The following is a 25,865-nucleotide window of genomic DNA, read 5'->3' as shown; positions in this document are numbered from 1 at the left end:
GAAGAGTGCAAATGGGTGTTTCTTTAATAATTTCCCCCAGCTTCCAAGTGTTTAATTTGAACACTTTTGAATCTCTAGAAAATGTGCACCAGTAAGACAACAAAGACCCATCTCTGCTTCATCTAGATCCCTCAGTTGCTAACACTTTGCACAGAGGCTCACTTTTTTCTCTCTCTCCCTGGGTGTGTGTGTGTGTGTGTGTGTGTGTGTGTGTGTACTTCCTGTCTTCCACATAGACACACACACTATATATATGTGTGTGTATATACTCTCTCTATATACATGTACACACACACTTATTCTTTCTTGACTCATTTAAGAGTCAGTTGTAGACTAAAAATTATTATATTTTTACCCCTGAATATGTCAGCACGTATCCACAGGCACAAGTGCAATCTCCTACACAAATACAACATAATCATCCGTCTCACTATCTGACTAGCTGATATGCATCCATATTCAGACTTCCCCCAGTATCTCAATCATGTCCTTTATAGCTGCTTTTTTAAAAAATCCAGGATCCAGGGAGCACCTGGCTGGCTCAGTCGGTGGAGCGTGGGACTCTCGATCTCGGGGTCATGAGTTTGAGCCCCACGTTGGGTGTAGAGATTATTGAAAAATAAAAATCTTAAAAAAAAAAAAAAGGCATCAAAATCCAGGATCCAATCAAGAATCCTGAATTCCACTTTGTTGCCTCCTTCGTCTTCTTTAATGTGGAACAGTTTCCTCACTGCTTTATCTTACACCGGCAGTTTTATAGACCGTTCCTCGTGTGGATTTGTCTGATTACTTCTTCATGGTTCCATCCAGAATCAAGTTTTTTTCTCTTTGAGCAAACCTCTACTTGCAGGACACGGTGGGTGGCTCTCGATGCAGTGTTTTCATTTCAGAGGTCTGAGGCCTTGAGGACATGGGCCAGATCCCCAAGACTCGCCTGAGCTGGGCCGTGGGAAGGCCCAGGGAGCCAGCAGGTAAAGGCCAAAGCTTCAGTCTTGGCACAGTTCATGGCCAGCCATGGCTGCTGAACGGCGGGGCATGCCTGCTGGGCAACGAAGGCTGAGGTTAGAACTTGTCCTTCCTACCATGAGCTCCGGGTGATCGGTGGCCAGTGGGTCACCTGCTGCTGTGGCCACTCTCCGATGATGCAGCTGTCAGGGGAGCAAGAAGAGAGCTCAGATGATAACCGTGCCAGTGTAGTCCTGCTGGAGAGAAGGGACAGCAAGGGGACAGGGGCACAATGACAGAGAACCAGAATTAAAAAAACAACCGAGGGCGGCGAGAGACACACGCCGGCGCAGAGAGAGAGAGAGAGAGACATGGAAACAGAGTCAGACACGCAGACCCACCGGCAGGGACAAGGAAGCGCCAGCAGATGGGCTTTACTAACAACTTTCAAGTCTGTTTCTCAGGCTCTAGGCTTTCAGATTTTGGAAAGGGAAAAGCAGGTGTGTTTATGCTGATCTGACTCAAAGGACACAAGGGTTTCTCCTAAGGGGGCGCTGTGGGGTCTCCTCCTCGGGTCTGTCCTTTTTCAAACACAGAACTTGTTCCTGGTGCCCGCAAACCAGGCCCCGGGCCAGGAGTTTCCTGCTCCCGCTCAGAACGTCTTCTCATTTTTCGCATGGCTGTCAGCAGACAGAAGCCTATTTGTCACACATCTGGGGGGAAGGGGAGGAGCAGGAGAGCAGCGACAGAAGGGAGGATGCAGAGAAAAGAAGGGCACCCAAAATAGCCTTTCCTCTGTGTGGGGAGAGGAACCCAAGACCCCAGGAGTTGCCCAGTGGGTGTGACCATAGCTAATAATAACAGACCAGGGTTTCTCAGGTGGAGAGGGACTGGTGGGCGGCGGGTAGCTAACAGGGCGGAGCTCCCCACAGAAGAGCTGTGCATGGACAGAGAGGGCTTCCTGGCAACAACGAGCACCATCTGTATTCTTCTTTGGCACGAAGAGAAGAAAATGTTAGAAGCACAGTCAGGAGCCCGGAGCTCAGTTTCAGGGCTCACAGCTGAACCCTGTGACACTCCATTCTGCCCTCTGCCCTTGGCCGAAAGAACAAAGCCCAGGCTGCACATCTTACTGAGAAGGTTGAGGGGCGTCAAGGGGCGGGAGAGGACATCCTGAAAACTCTCCAGCCATTCCCTCTGCTCCTTCTCGCTGGGGCAGGTGAAGAGGAACCTCCGCTCGGGGGTGACGATGGTGAGGCCAGCTTTCCAGCGGTTCCCTCGGATGCCCTTGGGCAGGTCTTCATATACTCCGTACCCCTGCTCGTTGCTCCCAAGAAAAACCTGGCCCTGTTCAAAGGCATCCTGAAGACAGAGGACACCTGGTCATCAGAGGCCACACCTGGGGCAGACGGGCCCCTGCAGCTGGGACATCCCCCCAAGCTCTGTTCGAGAAAGAGATGTTTCATGTGTGTAGTGAAGGTCTCTACTGGGGATCTCTGCTTGTGGGGACCCAGAATTTGAAGGGCTACAAAACTATAAAAGAAATCACACATGTGATCTGTTAAAAGGATACTTACTTAACATTAGGGACAGCTTACTATGCACCAAGACTTCAAGTGCTTGACCTTAAGTAACTTACATAATCCTCACCGCAATCTCTGAGGAAGCACTGCTATCAAGCCTGTTTTCCAGAGAAGGAAACTGAGGCAGAGAGAGTTAAGTGTTCTGCCCAAGGCATACCACTAAGCGGCGGGACTGAAAGTTCTAAAGCCCACAGTCCTAACCACGAGCTTCCCCGTGAGAAGTGAGCCCTGGAGACGGGAGGACGAGGAACACCCTGTTTAACTACATCAGCAGCATTTTGGATACACAGACGATGTCCTAAATGTGGACAAGAATAATTCTGTGCACAGGAGATGACTTAGAGATGGGCGAAAGTGCAGGTGTGTCCCTCACCAGGTTTCTCCCACGCTGTCGCTTGCCCATGGTCCCGGGCTAGCACAGACCCCACCTCTGTCGGGGGTCCTCTGCACCGGAGGGTGGGGGCAGCTATTCTTACCAGTGGATTCTTGTAATAGAGCAGCCTCCGCTCCTGGGGATCCAAGACAAACCACCTTTTCTTGAAAGGTTCTTTCTGCTGCAAAAGAGGGAAGCTCATAGCAGGGTCAGCCAAAGCGGGGGTGGGGGTGCAGCTGGGGTGTGGGGAGCTGGTGGGGGGAGTGGGCAGAGAGGTCAGAGAGCCAGCCTGGGCTGGGCAGAGGGAGCTGGCCAGCCCCTTGGCCCTTCAGTCACCCCAGTGTGCCTCCCGGAGGCTCTGCCCACCTCCTCACCCACTGCCGGCTGTACCCTGTGCCTCTGGGTGCTACTGTGGGTAGGAAGAGGGGCTCTTCTCTTTCTCAGGCTAAGGACAAGCAGTTTCAGAAAAAGGAAGTGGGAGAAATTTAGAAGCAGTTACCGCTCAGCAGTGCTGACAGCGCTGGCCTTGAGAGGAATTCTAACAGAGGTCAGGGGAAAGGAAGCCCCTGGCGAGAACCCTTGGGGAGTGGCTGTGCCATCAACTGGTGAAGGCAGAAAATAAAATGCACAGTGCTTTGACTCATTTTTAAGCTGCCCAGAGGCTTTCTTTCTTACTGATTGCCTAACACCTTTCCCTGCAATCTTAACACCCATCCTGTCAAGATACAACACCTTTAAAAAAAAAAAAAAAAAAAGGCAACATTGGATTGCTGCTGTTTTTGGAGGTTTTTTTTTTAGGAGGCTCCCTCTGCTTTCCCTTCCCCCATTCCTCCCCTCACAAATGCCAAGACCCTCTCCGGTCAGACTTCTGACTTGGAGCTGCTCCCCTCTTGGGATCCAGGCTGGGCGCCCCCTCGTCCCCAGCAGGAGCCGCCACCCCTCCGGACCCTCCAAGGGAGGCCCAAGAGCAGCCAGTCTTCCCTTCCTTCCCAGATCAGTGGGAATGAGCAGCACTGGGAGTTGGGGCAGGTTTAGCAACCGAGAGCAGAGGCTGAGCTGGAGGGAGGGTGTGTGTGCTGGGAAAGGGTGTGCCCATGTGTGTGCATAGGTGTGTGTTCCCAGACCCGCCACGAGTCTGTCTCACTTGGACAGTCCTGGTAGGCCCCCAGCACAAAGCACACAGGGGCTCTGGAAAGTGCAAAAACTGCTGCCCCCAAAAGTCCCTTTTCAACTATGCTTTCCTAGGAGTGGGGTCAGTGAGATGGATTTAAGAGGAAGAAAGAGGAAGGAAGCTGGGGACGCCTGGGTGGCTCAGTTGGTTAAGCATCTGCCTTTGGATCAGGCCATCATCCCAGGGTCCTGAAATGAAGCTGCATGGGCTCCCTGCTCAGCGGGGAGCCTGCTTCCCCTTCTTCCTCTAACCCCCTCCTCCCCTCTGCTTGCTCTCTTTCTCTCAAATAAATAAAAATCTTTAAAAAAAAAAAAAAAAGGAGGAAAGAAGCTGCTGGTGATGTCGTTAAAGAAGGAGGCTGCCCAAGGATCAGGAGAAGCACCTGCAGCGATCCTGGGCTCCCACACCACACACTAGCTCACCAGTCCCCACTTGGTCTTCTGCCCCAGGAACTCACAAACATTGGGTTACTTCTGTCCCTCCCTCTTCCCACCCCCTTGGTTCCTCACTTCCCCACTTCCCAAATTCTGCCCTACTGCCCACTGGAACCAGGGCTGTGTAAGTCCCACAGAGCGTGGTGGAAGGTACCTTTGGACCCGTCTTTTCCATGAAGCCTTGTTTGAGGTACTTCCTTGTGATGAGGGGCACGAGCTGGGGGAAGAGAGACATAACACTGAGACCCCCCACTCACATGTCAAGGGTTCAAAGTTCCCCACTGAACTTGGCTGCCCAGCAAAGAGGAAGTTTGGAATGGGGAAGGATGTGTGCTCATGGTTCACAGGGTTATATTTGGAATGTGTTGGATGCAATGTTAACAATTCAACAGACGACAGCATCTCAGATGTTTGCAGAGCTCACCAGCAGAGCCGAATCATGGCTTAAGGATCCCTTCTGCAACCCCAGGAGGCAGACAGAGGCCAGGCTCGAAGGAAACCTTCCTGGTGTCAGAGGGCATATTCTGAGGGTCTAATTGCTCTGGGTGCAATTCTCAGTCACCCTGTAGGGAGGACATTATTATGCTCACTGGACTTCTAGAGAAACCAGGCTCCAGAGAAGTGTCTGGCGAGCTTCCCTGAGCTGTGTCGCTGGTAGGATATACAGCTCAGCTTCACACCTCGGGCTGACAGGCACGAGACAGTACCACGGTACACTAGTGGCACTCTTCCCACTCCACCGTGCTGCCGTGTAGACATGCCGAGCCCTCAGATCAGGCCCCTGGCCAAGGCCTGGCCATTGCTGGCAGTTCTGACACAGGCCCACGGGAGAAGCTAGGAGAGGGGCATGTAGAGAAAGCTCTGGACTAAGTCCCAGCTGCAGCTCTGACCCCCCACCAGCTGTGTTCCTTGGTAAGACCTTGTCCCTCTCTGGGCCCATTTCCCTCTGAATAACAAGGAGATGGGCTTATGTGATCCCCAGGACCCTTCCAGCTTGCCACCCTATGCTCAGAGACATTTCCAGGAATGAACGCTGGCCTCACGTGCTCGAGAGGTCAAACTGGCAAGTCTAGAGCTCCCAGTGACAGCTCAGGCCTCTGAGAGCAGAGGGGCTTGGTTCTTGGGAGCTCCAGGGCCCAGGGTAGGGGCAGAGGGGAAGTGAAGTCTGGGAAGTTGAAAGGAAGAAAATTGTGAGCCGAAAATGAAAATATAAACTCTACCACTCCTCTGTCCCCACAGTACATTCTGTAGGCCCTCATTCCTTGGAAGGAAGAGTCCTAAACTGCGCAAGAGTCTGACCCTGAGTCAGGGCTGTGCACTCTCAGCCTAGGGAAGCAACCGGAAGAGGGGAGATCATGTGGATGGGGTGCTGCTCACTGTATCCCAGAAGCTGTGGCTCCCTCGAGTCTCAAGCAGCCCTGGAAAGTAGGTGTTGTCCCCACGGTGACCGATGAGTGAACCGAGGCTCAGAGCGCAAAGGTGATGTGCCCCAGGTAATACGCCAGCTTCTCTGACTTCAGAGGCCACCCCTTTCTTAGTCTGGGACCACCCCGGACACTGGAACTCCCCGGGTGTTTAGCCTCTGGATCCCTAACCTCAGGCCAGGTGACTGCCCAGAACCTCAGGCCATCCCTAACCACAGCGGGAGGACTGCAGCAAAGAGATGGGGGTAGGGATGAGGGGAGGCAAGAGGACACTGAGGAGTTGGCCAGAGACCAATGTCCTCTGCAGAGGTCAGCAAAGTTGGAGAGCAAGCCCAGATGACTAAGGCTGGGATTCCATTCTCCAACCTCTCCAGTCAGCACTCGACAGGCACAGCGCCCCGCCAGCGGAATGTGCACTCGCTCAAGCTGGGTGCTGACTCCGCAGACCCAGGGGTTGCACCGCAGGTCTGGCTGTGGTCGCCATCAGTGGGGCCATCTCTGTGCACTGCCAGGCCTGGTGCAGACGCCCATTCCTAAAACTCAGCTCCCTGCAAACACTGGAATTAAGGAGCATTTAGGCTTTTAAGGAGGGTCTAACAGTTTGGAAAAAGAAAGTCCTGGGATTAATAGGGTGTCTCCGCCCCACCATCATTTACAAAATCCTTCTGGAGCAGGGCCTGAAGCAGCCCAAACCATAGTACCTCCGAGCTGGCAGGGACCTTGATAATAACCCAGACCCACCACTATCACACAGATGTGGAAACAGATGCTCCAAGACGTGATGTGACCTGCAGCGGTCAGACAGTGAGTTATCAAAAAAGCATCCACGAGAGCGCAAGCGTCTGGGCTTGAGGCAGCAGAGTATACCCCCCACACCTGAGAGACTAGATGGGGGCCCCGCATGTCCGAGGACAGCCATAATGAAGTTCCTGGGCTCACCAGTACCTTGGCCACAGAAGGTGGACTGTTCCTGTCAGAGCTGTAATGGAGAAGATCCCATTGCCTTCCCGAGACCAGAACACAAAAGGGCAAAGGGAGGACATTAGAGCAGGAGGTGTGCCCTCTGGCATTCATTTGAGCTTCCTGGGACTCAGTTTCGCATCAGTAAAATGGGAATAATCACCCCACCTAACTGGATGTTACAGGGGATTATTAGATAAAAGATAAAATGGGCTCAAAAGCATGTTGTGAGCAGTTCATTAGGGATCATTTGTACATTTCACTGGGAGAAGGAGTCAGAAAGAGATACCCAAATATTGAGCCCCTTGACACTGGGGATGGTGGATATGCATCCCAAAGGGGACAGCCTGACCTACGTTTCTGAGGCTGCCTTGCCATGTGAGAGGCCATACATAATCCCCCGAAGAAAGTCTTTGGTTTCCCTCGGAGGCATCCAACCCCAAATCTCAAGGTCTTGTCCACAAAACTAGTCTGGCCTCTTGAGTATTTCTGAGGTCAGCAGACAAGGAGAGGAGGTGGCAGGGAGAAGACTTGGAAGTCGGGGTCCATGGGGCACCTGAGTTGCTCAGTCAGTTCAGCATCCACATCTCGGCTTCTGCTCAAGTCATGATGACTTGATGAGGGTGATGAGATCGAGCCCTGCATCAGGCTCTGCACTCAGCGGGGAGTCTGCTTCTCTCTTCCTCTTCCCCTCCCTCTGCTCACGCTTTTTCTCTCTCTCTCAAATAAGTAAATAAATCTTGGGGCGCCTGGGTGGCTCAGTGGGTTAAGCCGCTGCCTTCGGCTCGGGTCATGATCTCAGGGTCCTGGGATCGAGTCCCACATCAGGCTCCCTGCTCAGCAGAGAGCCTGCTTCCCTCTCTCTCTCTCTGCCTGCCTCTCCATCTACTTGTGACTTCTCTCTGTCAAATAAATAAATAAAATCTTTAAAAAAAAAAAAAAAAAAAAAAAAAAAAAAAAAGTAAATAAATCTTAAAAAAAAAATAGAAGAAGTTGGGGTCCACATTTAGCTCACCTCAGACTCAGGGAGCTCAGGAAAGGCCGTTTTTAGGTACTGCAGACGGGCTGCACGCAGGGCATTGAACCAGTCCACTATCTCCTGTGGAGAAAAATGAGAACAAACCGCCTGTGAGATGGAGCCCTGGGGGAGCCGAGTTTGGGGGCAGGAGGCTAGCTGGGTCAGCACATCTCCCCCAGCCCCCAGTTTTGCTCAGGGACCGTGTGCTGATCACAGGCATCTGGGAGGACCATGCCAGAGCCTGGGGGGCTCACTAGAGGAGGGAAGCCCCCGGGAGAGAGATGTCCAGAGCCATGGGGGAAAGACCAAGGTGAACAGCACCAGAGTTCAGTAATGGCCTTGGGCTGTGCTTGGGGAGTGGTGGTGCTAAGATCCTGCATTTCTGACAAACTCTCTGGTGATGCCATGCTCGTCAGTGGGACACAGCTGGAGGAGCAAGGGTCCTCAGATGTCAAAGACCACCTCTCAAGTGCGGGCAGGTGCACCTGCAGATTCCCCACCAATCACCTGGAGTGCAACTTGGGTCAAAGCTGGCTTGGACTTGCTTGTGTCATTCTGGGGGAGTGTGTCCTTGGTGGTGTGGGCCACTGTTATCCCTGGTGAACCACTTGTCTAGCTGCCTCAGCCTTGGCTCTACTACCCTGCAGTGGGGCCTCCCAACAGCAGCCAGAATGATCTTTTTTTTCCCCAGTGATTTTCTTTTTTAACTTATTATTATTATTTTAAATTTATTTTCTTATTATTTATTTGTCAGAGAGAGAGAGAGAGACAGCAAAAGCAGAGGGAGTGGCAGGCAGAGGGAGAAGCAGACTCCCCACTGAGCAAGGAGCTCGATGCAGGACTCAATCCTGGGACCCCGCAATCATGACCTGAGCCGGAGGTAGTCGTTTAACCGACTAAGCCACCCAGGCACCCTCCCAGAGTGATTTTTTTTTAAGATTTTATTTATTTATTTGACAGAGATCACAAGCAGGCAGAGAGGCAGGTGGGGGGGGGGAGCAGGTTCCCCACTGAGCAGAGAGCCTGATGCGGGGTGATCCCAGGACCTGGGATCATGACCTGAGCCAAAGGCAGAGGCTTAACCCACTGAGCCACCCAGGCGCCCCCCAGAATGATTTTTTTTAAAAGATTTTATTTATTTATTTGACAGACAGAGACCACAAGTAGGCAGAGAGGCAGGCAGAGAGAGAGGAGGAAGCAGGCTCTCTGCTGAGCCACCCAGGCACCCCTGATTTCTTAATTGAAAATCTAACTAAGTCTGGCTTAGAGTCCTCTCTGCTACCCTCAGATGAAAAGTCTAAGTTCCCTAGTATGACTACTTCACCCCCTGAGCTCCGTACGTACAAGAGCATTTGCACATCTCCCTTCAGCTCAGGTCATGGTCTAGCACCCTGGGATTGAGTCCCTGCAACAGGCTCCCTACTCAGTGTGGAGTCTGCTTCTCCCTCTGCCCCTCCCTCTGCTGGTTCTCTGTCTCAAAATAAATAAAATCTTTAAAAACAAAAAAACCCAAAAAAACAAAAAAAAACCCAAAACCTTTGCAATCCTCCCAATATATTTCACTCCGCCTTGTACACTCTGCTTCGCCCACCTCTCTTCCCTCACCCCACACATAGCTTTGGCCTAGAACATTCTACTTCTTCTGAAGTTCAATTTAGTTGTGGATTTTTGCTCAGCCCGAGCCTAGCTTCTATGAGAACCGCCCCAGCCTTGCTCACACACTCACCCTTCACCCACAACTGCAGCCACATTTGCTGCTAGGACCCGCCCCTTCTTGGCCACAGCAACGAGGTCAGGGCTGGACCAATGCAGAAGCTAGACCAGGCTTCTCAGGTCCTCTCTCTCGAGAATTTGGAATCGGGAAGCCGAGAAAGAGTGGTTCGAATGGCCGAACTGCTGCCCTCTGATGTAATACGGTGATCGAGAAATTCATTTGAATATGGTTTTCCAGAAATGCAACAGAATGACCCTTTGTCTCTCACCAGCAGAGCTGCTCTGGCCCTAGTATTTCAGAGTGGTGAGTTCTCTTGTCCCAAGTGTTAATAACCTTTCCAGGTCCCAGGCACTGAAAAAACAGGGCCATCCCAGAAAAGACTCACCCAGACCTGCATTTTGGTCACTCACGGGTGACACTGGGGCCAAATCCAACCTGCATACAGATTTGTATGCAGTTTTGTTTGTTTCAAACCTCTATACAGGTTTTCCTGCTTTAAAGCCTTATAGCTGTCTACTTCACTTTTTTTTTTTTTTAAGAAAAAGACTGATTTATTTATTTGACAGAGAGAGAGAAAGTACAAGCAAGGGAGCAAGAGGCAGAGGGAGAAGCCGACTCCCTGCTGAGCAGAAAGCTTGATTTTAGGACCCTGGATCATTACCTGACCCCTTGTCCACTTCACTTTCAAAAGAGGGACGTGTCTCCTGCAGGCACGAGTAACCCCCACTTATGCCTACCTAACAGAGAAGCTGGAGCACTAAGGGAAAGAGAAGGGCCAGACCCTTTTTCAACACATTCACATAATTTTTAAATAGAAACTCTTTCTTGTGGCTGCTGCCTGCCACTTACACATCTCCTGTGTGTCCCCAGCATGACGCACACCCCATCACACAGGACAGCAAGAGAGCATGAGGCAGTGGAGGAGGGAGAGGGTGAAGTCAGCCCCTGGCTCAGCAGGGAGCCTGACAAGGGGCTCTATCCCAAGACCCTGGGACCATGACCTGAGCCGACTGAGCCACCAATTAGCCCCTAATTAGCAGAGGTTAGTTTGAAATGTACTTCACTGTAATGAAATCCTTTCACATTCATCATTCATGGTCATTCACCCTCAAAACCCCTCTGGGCAGGGGGTGTTCTAATTCACAAACAAGCAGATGGAGGAAGGGAAGGGACCTGGCCCAGTAACACAGCTCAGAGTGGCAAAACCAGGGCTCCAGTTTCTGATTCCAAACCCTCATCCTTCAGACTCCACCACCAGAAACTCTGCCCAGACTCTGCCAGCATCCCTGTGCTGGGGCCCCTTGGGAAGATCTCCTCCTCCTCTAGGGTTCCTGGCTCCTGCTGCCAAGGAGTCTCCCTCTGCTAGAGGCACATGGGCAGAGAGGAGGAGTAAAAGGGTTATAGGACTCAGGAACCATAGTCTGGGAGACCCTGAGCAAGTTACTTAACAGGCCCGGGGCTCAGTAACATAGGTTTAAGACATCTCCAGGACTGTTTTGAGGATTAAGAAATGATCAACAATGGGATGCCTGGGTGGCTCAGTCGCTGAAGTGTCTGCCTTGATTTCAGCTCAGGTCATGACCTCAGGGTCATGGGTTCAAGCTCTGCACTGGGCTCCGCACTCAGTGTGGAGTCTGCTTGTCCCTCTTCCTCTTCCTCTGCTCCTCCCCAACTCTTGTGCTCTCTATCTCAAATGAATGAATGAATGAATGAATCAATAAAATCTAAAAAAAAAAAAAAAGGAAAGAGAAAAGAAATGATGTGATTGCCAAGAACAGTGCCTCGCACAGAATTAATAGGCACTCAAAAATGTCTACCCTCACCTCTACCCCTCCCCACCTCTCCTTGGCATCTGTGTCCCTTGCTCAGTCGGGAGACTGCTCTTTCTGACCTAGCTTACTCTGTTGCACCTGTACCTTTGGCCTGCTCTTCTCTGGCAGAGCTGATGTCTTTTTTTTTTTTTTTCAAAGATTTTATTTATTTATTTGACAGAGAGATCACAAGTAGGCAGAGAGGCAGGCAGAGAGAGAGAGAGGAGGAAACAGGCTCCCCGCTGAGCAGAGAGCCTGATGCGGGACTCGATCCCACAACCCCGAGACCATGACCTGAGCCGAAGGCAGCGGCTTAACCCACTGAGCCACCCAGGCGCCCTGCAGAGCTGATGTCTTAAACCTCAATGTGCTGAAGGCTCACCGGGAGGACCTGTGAAAATGCATCTCTAATTCAGTAGGTTCACATAGTCCTGAGACTGCATTTCTAATAAGCTCCCAGGGGATGCTAATGTCGTGGGTGCAGGACCACACGGGGAGAAGCAAGGCCCTAGGGTTTAGGGTTGCCACATCTTCCATCCACCCCTGCTCACATGTGCAGAATCTCCACCCTACCTGGATTTGTCACTCTGGGGCTAGCCCCGCCTGCTAATGGGACTCCCCTCGTGGCTTGTGCACCGGCCATACACACTCACATTGCCTGCCAGATTTTTCTCCTTGATCTCACTCTGCGTTGCTCCTACAGCTGTCTTGGCCCAGAAGGGGACAAGAGATGAGGCCAATAGCAGCAGTGCTCCTCAAGTGGCCGTGGAACCAGGGAGCTGGCAAGGCAGGCCTGCAGAGTCCTGGGGTACGGGCTGGGGCCGGAGTGCCAACACCAGTCATCTCACCTTCCCACTCTCGTGGTACACGAAGAGGTTCCTGACGTGGCCCTCTCTCCTGTAGGTGATCTGCAGTCCATGGGGGTTCCCTATCTTCTCTGTCTCAAAGGTGGCATTCAAGTCCTTGATGCTGATGACAGCTTTGGGGCCTTTACCCTGAAAGAGAGGATGCGGGTGACTTCTCATCACCTTCAACCAGGCCAAAGCACACATGGATAACCACTTTGTATCTTTCCATAGCTCTTGAGTATTCCTGCTCTAATACTCAGATGCGGCAATGTCCTACCACTCTCCTGTGTTTTGGCCATCCTGCCATTCCCACTTGACCAGACTGGCTTCTCCGAGCTGGGAGGGGGCTTGGAACATCCTGAACTTAGGACTTTCCAAACTTTTTAGCCACAGAACCTTTTCAGAAGCAAATCATTTATGGATGCAAACAAATAAAATAAAATAGATAAATAGATAAAAGCAGGTATGGGGGCCTTGGGGAGTTCCCTCCCATGCTCTACTCTGTTGGCAGGGGTCTGGAACACGGGGTAAGCACTAACCCATACTAAGCAAGGAAGGGAAAAGAGTGTTCTCCTTTGTAATTGATAAGAGAGAAAAATGGTACAAATACTCTAGATGTGGGGCAGCCATTAATCACATATAGCTATTTAAATTAAAATTTAATAAAAATGAGAGTTCAGTTCCTTAGGGCACACCTGGCTGGCTCAGTCGATAGAGCAGGTGACTCCCAATTTCAGGATCGTAAGTTCAAGCCCCATAGTGGGCCCAGACCTTAGTTAAAATATATATTTACATATATAGAAAAATAAATAAACTTCATTTCCCTATGCTGAGTCCCATTTCAAGTGCTAGGCAGTTGGTATCAGACTAGGGTATCAGACAGGGCAGACATAGAACATTTTCATCACTGAACAAAGTTCTATTCGATAGTCTTCTCTAAAGGGAAATTTGGTCATATTTGTTGTTTGTTGAGTATTTCGCCTTAACTCACAGTTTCACATCTGCAAATCTATTGCCAGGAAATGCATTACTGTGCAAACATGTATGTCAAAAGATGCTTGTTGCCATGTTTTTTAGAACAATAGTAGTAGTAGTAAAAGAAGAAGAAGAAAAAGGAGGAGGAGGAGGAGAAGCAGGAAGAGAAACTATTATATATATAACTATATAATAATATATTACTACTATATATGTGTATGTATATATATATACACACACATCAGGGACAATGGGTTAAATAAACAAATAATGGTATATGAAATATCACAGAATTTTTATAGGATAATTTAGATCAATATTGCTTATTTTTTTAAGATTTTATTTATTTATTTGACAGAGAGAGAGACAGCGAGAAAGGAAACACAAGCAGCGGGGGTGGGAGAGGGAGAAGCAGGTTTCTTGCTGAGCAGGGGGCCTGATGCGGGGCTGGATCCCAGGACCCAGGGATCATGACCTGAGTCACAGGCAGATACCCAGTGTCTGGGTATACCCAGTGTCTGTTAAGGCAGATACTTAACAACTGAGCCACCCAGGCGCTCCTAGGTCAGTATTACTTATATGAAAAAATATCCATGATATCCATGGGTAGAAATACCAAATCCCAGAACAGGATGTATAGTAGGAACCTACTAAAACAAAAAATTACATACATACTTGCAGAAGTATATATACATATACATAAAATGTATGTCAATTTGAACATGCATAAAAATATAGACATGTTAGAGGCACCTGGGTGGCTCAGTTGTTAAATGTCTGCCTTCAGCTCAGGTCATGATCCCAGGGTCCTGGGATCAAGCCCTGCATCAGGCTCCCTGCTCGCTGGGAAGCCTGCTTCTCCCTCTCCCACTTCCCCTGCTTGTGTTCCCTGTCTCGCTGTGTCTCTCTCTGTCAAATAAATAGATAAAATACTTTTTAAAAAATATAGACATGTTTATACTAATACTCTTCTTGAAGGACTATTGGAAGACTTTCCTTTTTAAATACTTACTATGGGAAATACTAGAAACACAAAAGAATATCTAATTTTACCAATATTCTTCCTAACTTTTTCTGAAAGAAATATGATTTTACTAATAAAGGCAAAATCCCTTCCACTATTATTCATTCTATCCCATTCTCCTGTACTCCCCCCAACCAGGCAATCCTTGTCTTGAGTCTGATGTTTATTCTTCTAGCTCACTTTTTATACTTCTATGCACATATACGTATCTATGAACAATATACAGTATTGATTTTTGTGGTTTCCATTTACATAAGTGGTATCATACTATATGTATCACTCTAGATCTTGCTGTTGTCACTCAACATTACATTTGTGAGTTCTGTTCATGTTGAGATACACCAACCTGGCTGGCTCTTATAAGTGACCACACCAAAGGTTATCTCTATTTTCCTGTTCAAAATACTGAGATTATTTCGATTTTTGCAATCAGAAGTGATGCTACAGTCAGGCTGTGTCCATGGTACACATACGGGAGTGTTTCTCCAAGTCACGGTGTATATTTAGGAGTGGAATTGCTAGATCACATGGGTATACATCTTCAGTGTACAGGAAACTGCCAAATTACTTCACTGAATGGCTCTCCATAGCAGCTGAACCATTATTTACTTCAACTGAATACTGAATAATGGAAACGAGTAACACACTCAGTCACAGAGGAGATCCCCTTTCCCTATGGCTTCACCCACACCTGACTGGCAGATTTAAGTTTTCTGCCAATATTATGGGTATGAAATTGAATGTCATTCTTAACATTCATTTCATCAACTTTGTTGAGGTATAATTTATAAATAATAAGTGGCACTCATTTTAAGAGTACAGCATGGTTTTTAACAAATGGATACACCCATGGAAGCATCACCGCAATCACTGGGGCACAAGGGTGTCTCAGTCAGTTAAGCTTCCGACTCTTAGTTTCAGCTCAGGTCATGAACTTGGAGTGGTGGGATCTAGCCCCACACTGGGCTTTGAGCTTAGTGCTGAGTCGGCTTCTTCCTCTCTCTGCTCCTGCCTCTGCTTACTCTCTCTCTCTCTCTCTCTCTCAAATAAATAAATAAAATCTTTAAAAAAAAAAAAAAAGACTACTAATGCAAGAGTTTCCTCAGGCCCCTGGAAGATTTTTTCCTTGCCCCCCCCAACCCTAGATAATCACTTATCTCCCTTCTGTTGATATGAAATGTTTTAGCCTGTTTTAGAACTTCGTATAAATGGAATTATATAGTACATACTCTTGAATAAGGCTTCTTTTGCTCAGAATAATTTATTTTAGATTCATCTACATTGTTCATTTATTAGTTTGTCCCATTTTATTACTGAGTAGTATTACTGAGTAATATTCCTTCTATGGATATACTACAATTTGTTCATTCAGCTATGGATGGACATTTGGGTTCTTTCCACATTTTGGTGTTTTTTTTTTAATGAATAAAACATCTATGAACATTTGCATCAAATATTTTTGTGGACACATGTTTTTGTTCCTCTTTGGTAAATGGCTAGGAGTGCAATGGCTGGGTTATACTGTTAAATATATATCTACCTTTATTACAAACTGCCAAATGGTTTTCCCAAGTGGTTGTATCACTTTACAATCCCACCAAGGAACACAGGGGAGTTCCAGTTTCTCCATGTCCTTTACATGGAGTTGTCAGCCTTTTTTTTTTTTTTTTAAGATTTTATTCATTTATTTGACAGAAATCACAAGTAGGCGGAGAGGCAGGCAGAGAGAGAGAGGAGGAAGCAGGCTCCCCGCTGAGCAGAAAGCCCGATGCGGGGCTTGATCCCAGAACCCTGGGATCATGACCTGAGCCGAAGGCAGAGGCTTTAACCCACTGAGCCACCCAGGCGCCCCAGTTGTCAGCCTTTTTAATTCCAGCCATTTTGGTGAGTGGGTGGTATATTCCGTAGGGCTTTAATTTGCATTTTCCTGACTGCCAGAGAGATGGAGCATCCTTCTTCTATCTATGAGGCATTTTGGTTTCCTTTTCTGTGAACTGCCAGTCTATTTTCTTTGCCAATTTTTCCAAAAGACTGTCTTTTTCTTTCTGCTTTGTAGAATTTTTAAGAAAACCTGTTCTGGGTATTATTATTTTATTATGTTGAGATGAGTCTTCCTTTCTTCAGCCTTACTCTTCTGTATTACCCAAAATTTTTACATAAAAATGCGTTATCTTTACAACCTTAAAAAAAAAAGTTCCCTCTTGGGAAATAAATTTAAAAGTAACAGAAGCCACTCGTTCTTAGCCACTGTTTTTAGATTGGTTTAGACTGAACTGGCTTCGGACTGAGAAACAGATGGACCCTGGCAAACCAAGGATGAGACTCTCCCGGAGGCCAGCTCCTAGTGGCCGCTGGGGTACTGCATTGGCTCCTAACTCTGCCGCAGCCCTTTCTCTGCCTGCCTTTTGGACCTGCAACATTTTTCAGTGCTTTAAATTGAAGGCTGAGAAGAAGCCCCTAATTCTCACTCGGAGGGGCAGTACTCATCACTCCCCCGTCATTTTTCACTTGGTCCCAGACTGCAGTCACACTGCAGTCACCTGCTAGCCTTGCTGTGGTCTATCTGGGAAAGCAGCAAAAGGAAGGCGAAATTCAGTCAGTCCGTCAGTCCACCCGTAGGAAGTGGAGGCAGGTGATGGCTAACGTGCTCAGAGCGTGTCCTTTTCTGACTTTGTTGGCCGCTCCTTCACATTCTTTCCTGGAAACGTCTCATTTTTCTGCCCTCTAAATACTGGAACGTCTCAGGGTTCAGTGTGGGAAATAATCTCAAAATAATCTCCTTCCCTCCCCATATGTACGTGCCATGATACCCATAAAGAGGGGAAGTCTGTATCTGCTCCCCTTGAATCAGTGCTGGCTGTTGGAGTTGCTTTGACCAACAGAAGGTAGTTCCTCTTTTTTTTTTTTTTAAAGATTCTATCTGTTTATTTGACAGAGAGAGAGATCACAAGTAGGCAGAGAGGCAGGCAGAGAGAGAGGGGGGGAAGCAGGCTCTCCGCTGAGCAGAGAGCCCGATGTGGGGCTCGATCCCAGGACCCTGAGATCATGACCTGAGCTGAAGGCAGAGGCTTAACCCACTGAGCCACCCAGGCGTCCCAGAACATAGTTCCTGACCTAGCGCTGAAAAGGCCTACAGCATCACCCTTTGCTCAGGGGAGGCCAGCTGCCATGCTGCAAAGAAGCTCAAGCCAGACTCGTAAATAAGGAACAAGCACATGGAGAGACAGAGGCTCCCTAAAGGAGCCAAGGCTCCAGACTTAGGAGTGAAGGCTTCCTGGGCCTTCTTGCCCAGCTCAACCACCAGCTCAGGGCGGCAGGGTGCGTGAACTGGCTGATGCTACATGGGGTACACTGCAGCAGCCAAGGCCTGCCCAAACTCCTGACCCCCGGGATTGAGATAAATAATAAACTGATGTTTTAAGCCACTAAGTTGTATGGTGGTTTGTCATTCAGGAACAAGTAACAAAAATCCTCAGTCCTAGGATTTCTGCTTTTGCTCCTTTCCGCACCTGACAACCTCCCTACAAGAACACACTCCTTGTGAAGGAGGACTATCTGCACTCATCCCCAGAAGAGAAGCGGAAAAGCACAAGGAACAGCACCTGGGGCAGAGCCCCAACACCCATTTCGTGGACGTGAAGTGGCCAGGATGCTACAAAACCACCACGGTCCTTGGCCAGGCACAAACAATAGTTTTGTGTGCGGACTGCTCCACTGTCCTCTGCCAGCCCACAAGATGAAAAGCAAGGCTTGTGGAAGGATGCTGCTTCAGACAGGAGCAGCACTAAAAGCACCCTGAGTCAAGATGAGTGGGAAACAGGGATGCCTGGGTGGCTCAGTTGGAAAAGCGTCTGCTTTCCGCTCAGGTCATGATCCCAGGGTCCTGGGATCGAGACCTGCACAGGGCTCCTTGCTCAGCAGGGAGTCTGCTTCTCCCTTTCCCTCTGTGTGCTCTCTCTCTATCTAGATATCTAGATAAATCAATATTCTTTTTTTTTTAAGATTTTATTTATTTATTTGACAGAGAGAGATTACAAGTAGGCAGAGAGGCAGGCAGAGAGAGAGAGGAGAAAGCAGGCTCCCTGCTGAGCAGAGAGCCCGATGCGGGACTCGATCCCAGGACCCTGAGATCATGACCTGAGCCGAAGGCAGCGGCTTAACCCACTGAGCCACCCAGGCGCCCGATAAATCAATATTCTTAAAAAAAAGAAAAGATGAGTGGGAAATTACCTTAGTAAGCACGTTTTGGATACAGAAAAAACATCTTGGGCACCTGCGTGGTTCAGTTGGTTAAGCAACTGCCTTCAGTTCAGGTCATGATCCTGGAGTTCAGGGATTGAGTCCCGCATCGGGCTCCCAACTCCATGGGGAGTCTGCTTCTCCCTCTGACCTTCTCCCCTCTCATGCTCTCACTCTCTCTCTCAAATAAATAAATAAAATCTTAAAAAGAAATCTTTTCTCATCTACCCACACTCCTGCCCAGGTGACCCCAGGCAGTTCTATCACTAACCCACTCCCAATGCTGACAACTCCACCTTCACACTCTCCCCAGAACTCCAGGCTCACGTATTCAACCTCCTTCTCCATCCACCTGGGTGACTAATAAGCATCTCAAGCCAAAAAGGGCTCTTGATCATCCTCTCAGTGAGCTAAGTCTTTGTCATCTCAGTAAATGGCAACTCTCTCCTTCTAGTTGCACAGGGTAGAAAGCAGGGAACTACCCTTGATCCTTCTTACTTTCACACCCTACGACCAATCCAGCAGTAAGTTCTTTTGGTTCTACTTCCAAAATCTGACCACTTTGAACTACCCCCTTCACCACCAAACTGGTCTAATCCACCATTATTTCTCCCTTGATAATTTTTTTAGTAACTGTTTTTATTTGTTTTAAGTAAACTCCATGCCCAAGGTGTGGCTCAAACTCACAACTCTGAGATCAAGAGTCACATGCTCTACTGACTGAGCCAGCCAGGCGCCCTGATTCCTCAATTACTGCAATAACTTCCTAATTGCTTTCCCTCCTTCCACTCTTGCCTCCTCTCTGCCCCATCCTGACCGCAGCAGCAGCCAGAGTGGTCCTTTAAAAAGTTGAATTTGGACACTTGGTCAGCTCAGTCAGTACAGCATGTAAGTCTTAACCCTGGATTTATGGGTTTGAGCCCCATGTTACATGTAGAGATTACTTAAAGATATTTAAAAAATAAATAAAAATAGTCATGGTAATGGTCCTTGATGCAAGCAGGAGAAAAAGGACAGAAGAAACTATCCCCACAAAATGTTCATCCATCACAAGACTTGTATTCCCCAAATGCAAAGAGCTTAAATCAAATTATATCACTTCTTTGCTCAAAACCTTCCTATGGCTTCTCATCTCAGAGTAAAATCCCAAAAGCCTACATATTTTTGTAAATCATGTATCCAATATGGCCTTGTGTCTAGAATACACAAAGAACTATAAAAACTCAATAATAAAAAGCCAACTAAACTAATTAAAATACGGGAAAAGGATCTAAACAGACATTTCTCCAAAGAAGATAGATAAATGGCCAATAAACACATGAAAAGATGCTCCACATTATTAGCCATCAAGGAAATGTAAATCAGAATCACAAGCAGATACTACCTCTTATCCACCAAAATGGTTATAATCAAAAAGACAGATGACAGCAAGTGTTGGTGAGGATGTGGAGCAAGAGGAACCTTCACACATTGCTGGTGGAAACATAAGACGGTGCAGCCGCTTTGGAAGGCAGTGCGGCAGTTCCTCTAAAGAGTAAACACAGAGGTGCCATCTAACCCAGCAATTCTGCTCCTAGGAATATCTCCAAGAAGAGTGGAAACATACGCATGAAAACTGCTACGCCAATGTTCATAATAGTGTTATTAATACTTGCCAAAAAGTGGAAATAACTCAAATGTCCACCAACTAAGTGAACAGATGAAAGGTGCACACAGTGGACCAGTACTTAGCAATAAAAAGAAGTACAAATACAGGCTACCTGAATGAATCTTAAACACGTATACAAAATGAAAGAGGTCTCTTACAAAAGACCACCTCGTCCATGTACTTATTTGTCCATAACAGGCAAACCTACAGAGACAGAAAATAGATCATTGGTGTCCTGGGGCTGGGGGTTTGGTGGGGAGAGGATAAGGACTAATGGATGTGGGATTTCTTTTGGGGTTTCTCCCCACGGAGCAGGGAGCCTGATGCAGGACTTGATCCACGGACCCAAGAATCATGACCTGAGCCAAAGGCAGATGCTTAATGAGTGAACCACCCAGGCACCCACTTTTGGGGGTTTTGAAAATGTTCTAAAATTGATTGTGGTAACAGTAACACAACTCTGTGACTAGATTAAACGCCATTAATTGTATGCTTTAAATGGGTGAATTGTAATGATATATGAATTTGTATCTTTCTTTTAAGATTTATTTATTTATTTATTTATTTTAGAGAAAGAGAGAGAGAGAATGCAAGCACTGAGGGAGGAGAAGGAGAGAGAGAATCGAGAGCAGACCCTCTGTTATGAGCAGAGCCCAGTGCAACGTAGGACTGGGAGTAGGGCTTGATCCCACAACCCTGAGATCAAGACCTGAGCTGAGATCAAGAGTCCCACTCTTCACTGACTGAGCCACGCAGGCACCTCTGTGAAGTTATAGCTTGATAAAACTGTTTTTTAAAAAGAATCTTGAGTCTTACTAGGCCTTACAAGGTCCTTACCGATGTGAGTTCATCTCCGTCCTTTTCTTTGCTCCTTCTGCCCAGGTCACTTTGGCTTCCTTGATCCACCAACTACCCTCCCAGCTCAGGCTGTGGCTTATGGTGGAGTCGTTTGTGCCCTAAACAAAAAGTCCCTGGCTGAGGGTGTAATCGAGAACTGCAATCTAGGCTTCTACTTATCTAGACCTCAGGGCTACACCATCTCGGAGGGGTCATTTTCTAACTGGCACGCATGTATGTGCTATCCAGGACTATGTTTACGTTCCCTCCACTTCTTCTATTCTGCCCCACGTACCCACATGACTTGCTCACTTTTTTTTTTTTAATTATTTATTTATTTTTAAAGATTTTTATTTATTTATTTGACAGGCAGAGATCACAAGTAGGCAGAGAGACAGGCAGAGAGAGGCGGGGAAGCAGGCTCCCTGCTGAGCAGAGAGCCCGATGTGGGACTCAATCCCAGGACCCTGAGATCATGACCTGAGCCGAAGGCAGCGGCTTAACCCACTGAGCCACCCAGGTGCCCCTAATTATTTATTTATTTTAGTGGGGGAGGGCAGATGGAGAAGGGAGAGAGAGAGAGAGAGAAACCTAAGCAGACTCTGCACTGAGCCCGGATCCTGATCTAGGATCATGACCTGGGCTGAAACCAAGAGCCAGTTGCTTAACTGACTGATCTATCCAGGAGCCCCTGACTTGCTCACTTTTATTGATTTCTCTGCTCCAATGTCATCAGAGGGGCTTTCCATGACCCCTGTGTGATATTAGCCCCACCATCCTCTAACTCTTCACCTGCTTTTACTTCTCTTCACAGAACCTACTACCACCTCCATATACCATGTATATCATATATATATGTGTGTGTGTGTTTTATATCACATATATGTATGTATATATATATGCACATATATATATAAGATTTTATTTCTTTATTTGCTAGAGAGAGAGAGGACAAAAGCGGTGGGGTGGGCAGGCTGAGGGAGAAGCAGCTCCCCACTGAGCAAGGAGCCCAACAGGGGACTCAATCCCAGGACCCTGGGATCATGACCTGAGCCGAAGACAGACAATTAACCTACTGAGCCGCCCAGGTGCCCCTCAGATATCATATGTTGATGTACCTTTTGGTTACCACCTGTCGTCTTCTACTAGACTGTAAGCCCCATGAGAACAGGAGCTTCATTTCATTTACTGCTATAGCCCCAGTGCTTATAGGAATGTCTAGTATATAGTAGGTGATCAGTAAATAATTTCTTAAGGGGTACCTGGGTGGCTCGGTTGGTTAAGCAGCTGCCTTTGGCTCAAGTCATGATCCTGGAGTCCCAGGATCAAGCCCCGCATCGGGCTCCCCACTCCATGAAGAGTCTGCTTCTCCCTCTTCCTCCCTCTCTCTCCCTCTTGGCCCCTCCCCCCACTCCTTCTCTTTCTCCCTCTCTCTCTTTCAAATAAGTAAATAAAAATCTTTAAAATATGTAAATAAATAAATAATTTCTTGAGTGCATGAATAAATGCAGTAAGCTCAAGTGGCCATCCAAGGCCCAGTCTAAGCTAATTCTAGGGAAGAGGAGGTGTGTTTTCTTCGGACCGGACTGATTGCCTGACTGTGGAAAAGTAACCGTGCGGTGCTGAACACTCAATGGCTGAGATTATCTGGAAGATGGCACCATTGATTCCAATGGGACCTCAGTGGGGTGCGGGCCAGCGCTCAGGGAGGGACCATTGCTGGTCTGGTCTCTTACCTCCTCTTTAGTGTAGTACTTCAGGAGGCCTTCTTTTGCCAGGAGGACAAACTTCCTTCGTAGGAACTGTGCATTGTCCCTTCCCCGCTTCCACAGGAACCCTTCCCGGTTTCCTTAGCCGCCAAGGATGAGAAAGAGGGAACAGCCACATCCTTGAGATGAACAAGCAGTTTGCAAACCACGTAGGGTCTCGAGGGTAAAGAGAACGCTCCACCCCGTGCTAAAATATCTTAAATCTAACTTAGCTATGTCAGCTGCTGCACGTAGGGTTCTGTCTGGGGCCAAATTTGCCAGGTCTTATGATTTCGGTTGGGCTCTCCCTAACTTCCTTCTTTGGCTCTTTCATAAGAAGACAGACTAAACCCTTAAGAAGGCTAAGTTCTGAGAAACTGGATGATTCTGAAAGATGCTGGTAACGGTGCTGCCCGGTGTCATGTTGACCCCAACCTGACAAACCCCTCCAAAGGGCGGAAATGTTGAGCGACCTCTAGGTACCTGCAAGTTCAAGAGTACCATGTGCTCCCCTTAGCTGGGGTTGCTGAGCTCCGGCTGTCTCCGGTCCTTGCAGTGGTTTTGTACACTTTGCTTTCTGGGTCAGCGTCAGCTTGGGCTCAGAGCAGTGGGCAGACTCGGCCACAGGCCGAGGGCTAGCTGTGAGCTTGGGCTCCACACAAAGGTGGGAAGGGAGGTGGAAATCCCTCCCATGTACCTTACCAAGCCTTGTGCCACACGAGGGGCCACACTCCCCAACAGCAGGGGTGCCTTTTGCTAACTGCCTGGTGGGTGAGTCTTCCTGCAACTTTACACTCAGACACTGTATGCACCTGTGGCCCTGTGGGGACCAGAGATAAAAATGCTTCTTGACCACTCAGACCATAAAACTCCGCCTGCTGACGTGTTGCTGTTTCAGAGGCAAAGGAACCCACACCTTGGCCTCTGTGGCCAGAGTGAGGCCAGCAGATAGCTCCTGACTGGGCCCTCTTCCTAACACTCGGGTGCTTTATTGACCAGAATTCATTAGAACATAGACCTCAAAAGATGATGGAAATAACCTTACCTGGGGGTGAGGTGGTTTTCCCATCAGCCATAAATTCCTGTCTTTCATACTTAGCTCGAATCCACTGTTCCTTTAACACCCTAAGAAGAGAGAGCCTTTGGTCAACTGTGTCTGAGGCACCGTTTTCCCACAGGGTGGGGGCATCCCAGCAGCTGCCTGGTCAGACCCCCCAGGGCTGCTCAGCTTCGGTACCATTACATTTGGGACTAATCCTCTATTGGGGGAAGGGGAAGACTCCTGTGTTCTGTCAGATGTCCAGTGGCATCACTGGTCTCTATCCTCTAGATGCCAGTAGTACCCTCTCCCCAGTTATGATACCCCAAAATGTCTTCAGATATTGCCAGTGTCTCCCGGGGGAAAAATATTCCCCCCAAGGGGCTATCTGAAAACCACTGCCAGCCAGCCCAGCCTTCTAGATCAACCAGCTCCCCTGGACCATCTATACCACCCCCACCCACTGCACACTCTTCAGCTGAAGCCAGGAGAGTCCAGGACCCTTTTCCTGTGGCTTGCCCATAAAATCTGGGCCTGCTGCTTTAGACACAGCAGTGATGTTGGGGTCCAACCACCTGGGACCTGCTCCTCTCCTATTTATCCACCATGGGACCCATGGCAAGTTGCATAACTCCTCTGAACTTGGGGAATATGTCAATGATATTACACCTACCTTCCCCTTGGGGTTGTTGAGGGGTTTAAATATATATGTAAAAGGATCTGTTACCATGATCACCACATAGCAGGAGTTTAATGTTAGCCTAATCACTCACATGACCCCTGCAGAAAACGTATTTCAATTGTTTGGTTCCCTCTTGCCTTTTCCAGGTAAACATTCTAAGGTTCATGTGACCTTACCCAAGAACCACAGGGAATGACCCGGAAGTGGGCACCTGGCCAGAACTGGATAATCAGAGCTCTGCCCTGAGCTACTGGAGCAAAAGGAGCAAAACTGAGGGAGGGGTGAACTGGAAGCTGGAGCCAAGGAACTGGAGCCAGGGACCCAAAGTGGCCTTGCTCCCAGCTACATGAAAGAAGTCTGGCCAATTGAAACAGGCAGAAACGAGAACCAGAAAGACAAGGTAAGAGGTGTTTGTGCTGCTGGCCTGTCCCTCCTACGGTCTGATCCCTAGAACCTACAACTCCCCTCGGGACTAAGCTATAATTCTGTCACTTGCAACCAGAGGCCCTGCTTAATGCACAGCCCTCATCCCCGGCACACTGAAGACAGTCACCAAGCCCACCGTAGCACCCTGAGCCAAAGGATCAGAGCTGGGAGAGGGAGTGGAGACTGAGGCCCCAGTCCTGGTCCTGGAGGTGGGGAATTTAGAGGACTTCTAGAATTCCAGGGAGGAGGCCATTTGTGTCCCACTAATAGGGTGTAAAGTGAGGGGCTGTGGTTGGAATCGTGGAAGTAGCGTCTGGAGTGCTGGCAGAAAGCCCAACACGTAGTAAGTGTTCACCAAATGCCTGTTCTTCCTCCCTGCAGCAAAGCAGCAGGGAGGCAAGGGGAGCCAGACCCTCTTGAGGTAAGCCTGGCACCTCCCTCAGCCGGGCTGGGGACCGGGCAGCATTCCGAAGGTGACAGTGAGAAATAGATTAAAACTAGCCTATTGGGGGGCACCTGGGTGGCTCGGTGGGTTAAAGCCTCTGCCTTCGGCTCAGGTCATGGTCTCAGGGTCCTGAGATTGAGCCCCACATTGGGGTCTCTGCTCAGCGGGGAGCCTGCATCCCCCTCTCCTTCTGCCTGCCTCTCTGCCTACTTGTGATTTCTCTCTCTGTGTCAAATAAATAAATAAAATCTTCAAAAAAAGTTTTTTTAAACTACCCTGTTGGGTGGCCTGGGAGACATTTCACATAAATTATCTCATTTACTCTCTACCACCATGCCATGACGTAGGCATCATTAACTACATTTCAGAGACAAGAGAGCCACGATTCAGAGAGGTTTGGTAACTTGTCTACCTTCTCAAAGCTAGAGAGTGATAGAGTCAGGAAACAATACTGGGGTCCTCTGAGTAGAAAGCTGTGTCCCCCCCACCCCCACCCCACCATTACACGCTGCATCAGCAGC

The 25,865-nt window shown here is 48.5% G+C and overlaps 2 protein-coding genes and 1 pseudogene across 8 annotated transcripts in view; 2 read left to right on the top strand and 1 right to left on the bottom strand.

Annotated features, from left to right (window-relative positions):
* Positions 1 to 602: 602 nt before the first annotated feature.
* The window catches only part of ADAP2 (ArfGAP with dual PH domains 2), a 29,199-nt gene continuing 3,936 nt past the window's right edge, over positions 603 to 25,865 (bottom strand). For 2 of the 6 annotated variants that reach the window (XM_032319607.1, XM_032319610.1), the window contains exons 4-11: positions 23,798 to 23,877; positions 22,741 to 22,853; positions 12,282 to 12,428; positions 7,906 to 7,989; positions 4,661 to 4,723; positions 3,005 to 3,082; positions 2,079 to 2,307; positions 603 to 1,199 (exon numbers count right to left, since the gene is read on the bottom strand). In XM_032319607.1, the coding sequence (XP_032175498.1) occupies positions 1,114 to 1,199; positions 2,079 to 2,307; positions 3,005 to 3,082; positions 4,661 to 4,723; positions 7,906 to 7,989; positions 12,282 to 12,428; positions 22,741 to 22,853; positions 23,798 to 23,877 (880 nt within the window). In that variant the 3' untranslated portion in view covers positions 603 to 1,113. Of the gene's footprint in view, positions 1,934 to 2,078; positions 2,308 to 3,004; positions 3,083 to 4,660; positions 4,724 to 7,905; positions 7,990 to 12,281; positions 12,429 to 22,740; positions 22,854 to 23,797; positions 23,878 to 25,865 lie in introns of all 6 variants that reach the window. The other 4 variants (XM_032319609.1, XM_032319611.1, XM_032319608.1 and 1 more) reach the window with 4 other exon arrangements.
* LOC116577862 lies at positions 15,005 to 18,068 on the top strand (annotated as a pseudogene).
* The window catches only part of TEFM (transcription elongation factor, mitochondrial), a 44,003-nt gene continuing 42,841 nt past the window's right edge, over positions 24,704 to 25,865 (top strand). Inside the window, exon 1 of one of the 2 annotated variants that reach the window (XM_032319614.1) lies at positions 24,704 to 24,873. The gene's annotated coding sequence lies outside the window, so the exon portion shown is untranslated. The remainder of the gene's footprint in view (positions 24,874 to 25,865) is intronic. The other variant, XM_032319615.1, reaches the window with a different exon arrangement.

The sequence above is a fragment of the Mustela erminea genome, chromosome 18 (genome assembly GCF_009829155.1).
Source record: "Mustela erminea isolate mMusErm1 chromosome 18, mMusErm1.Pri, whole genome shotgun sequence".
Taxonomy (NCBI): Eukaryota; Metazoa; Chordata; class Mammalia; order Carnivora; family Mustelidae; genus Mustela; species Mustela erminea.
Note: the sequence above shows the minus strand (reverse complement) of the source record. Positions and strands in the feature narration are given on the sequence as shown.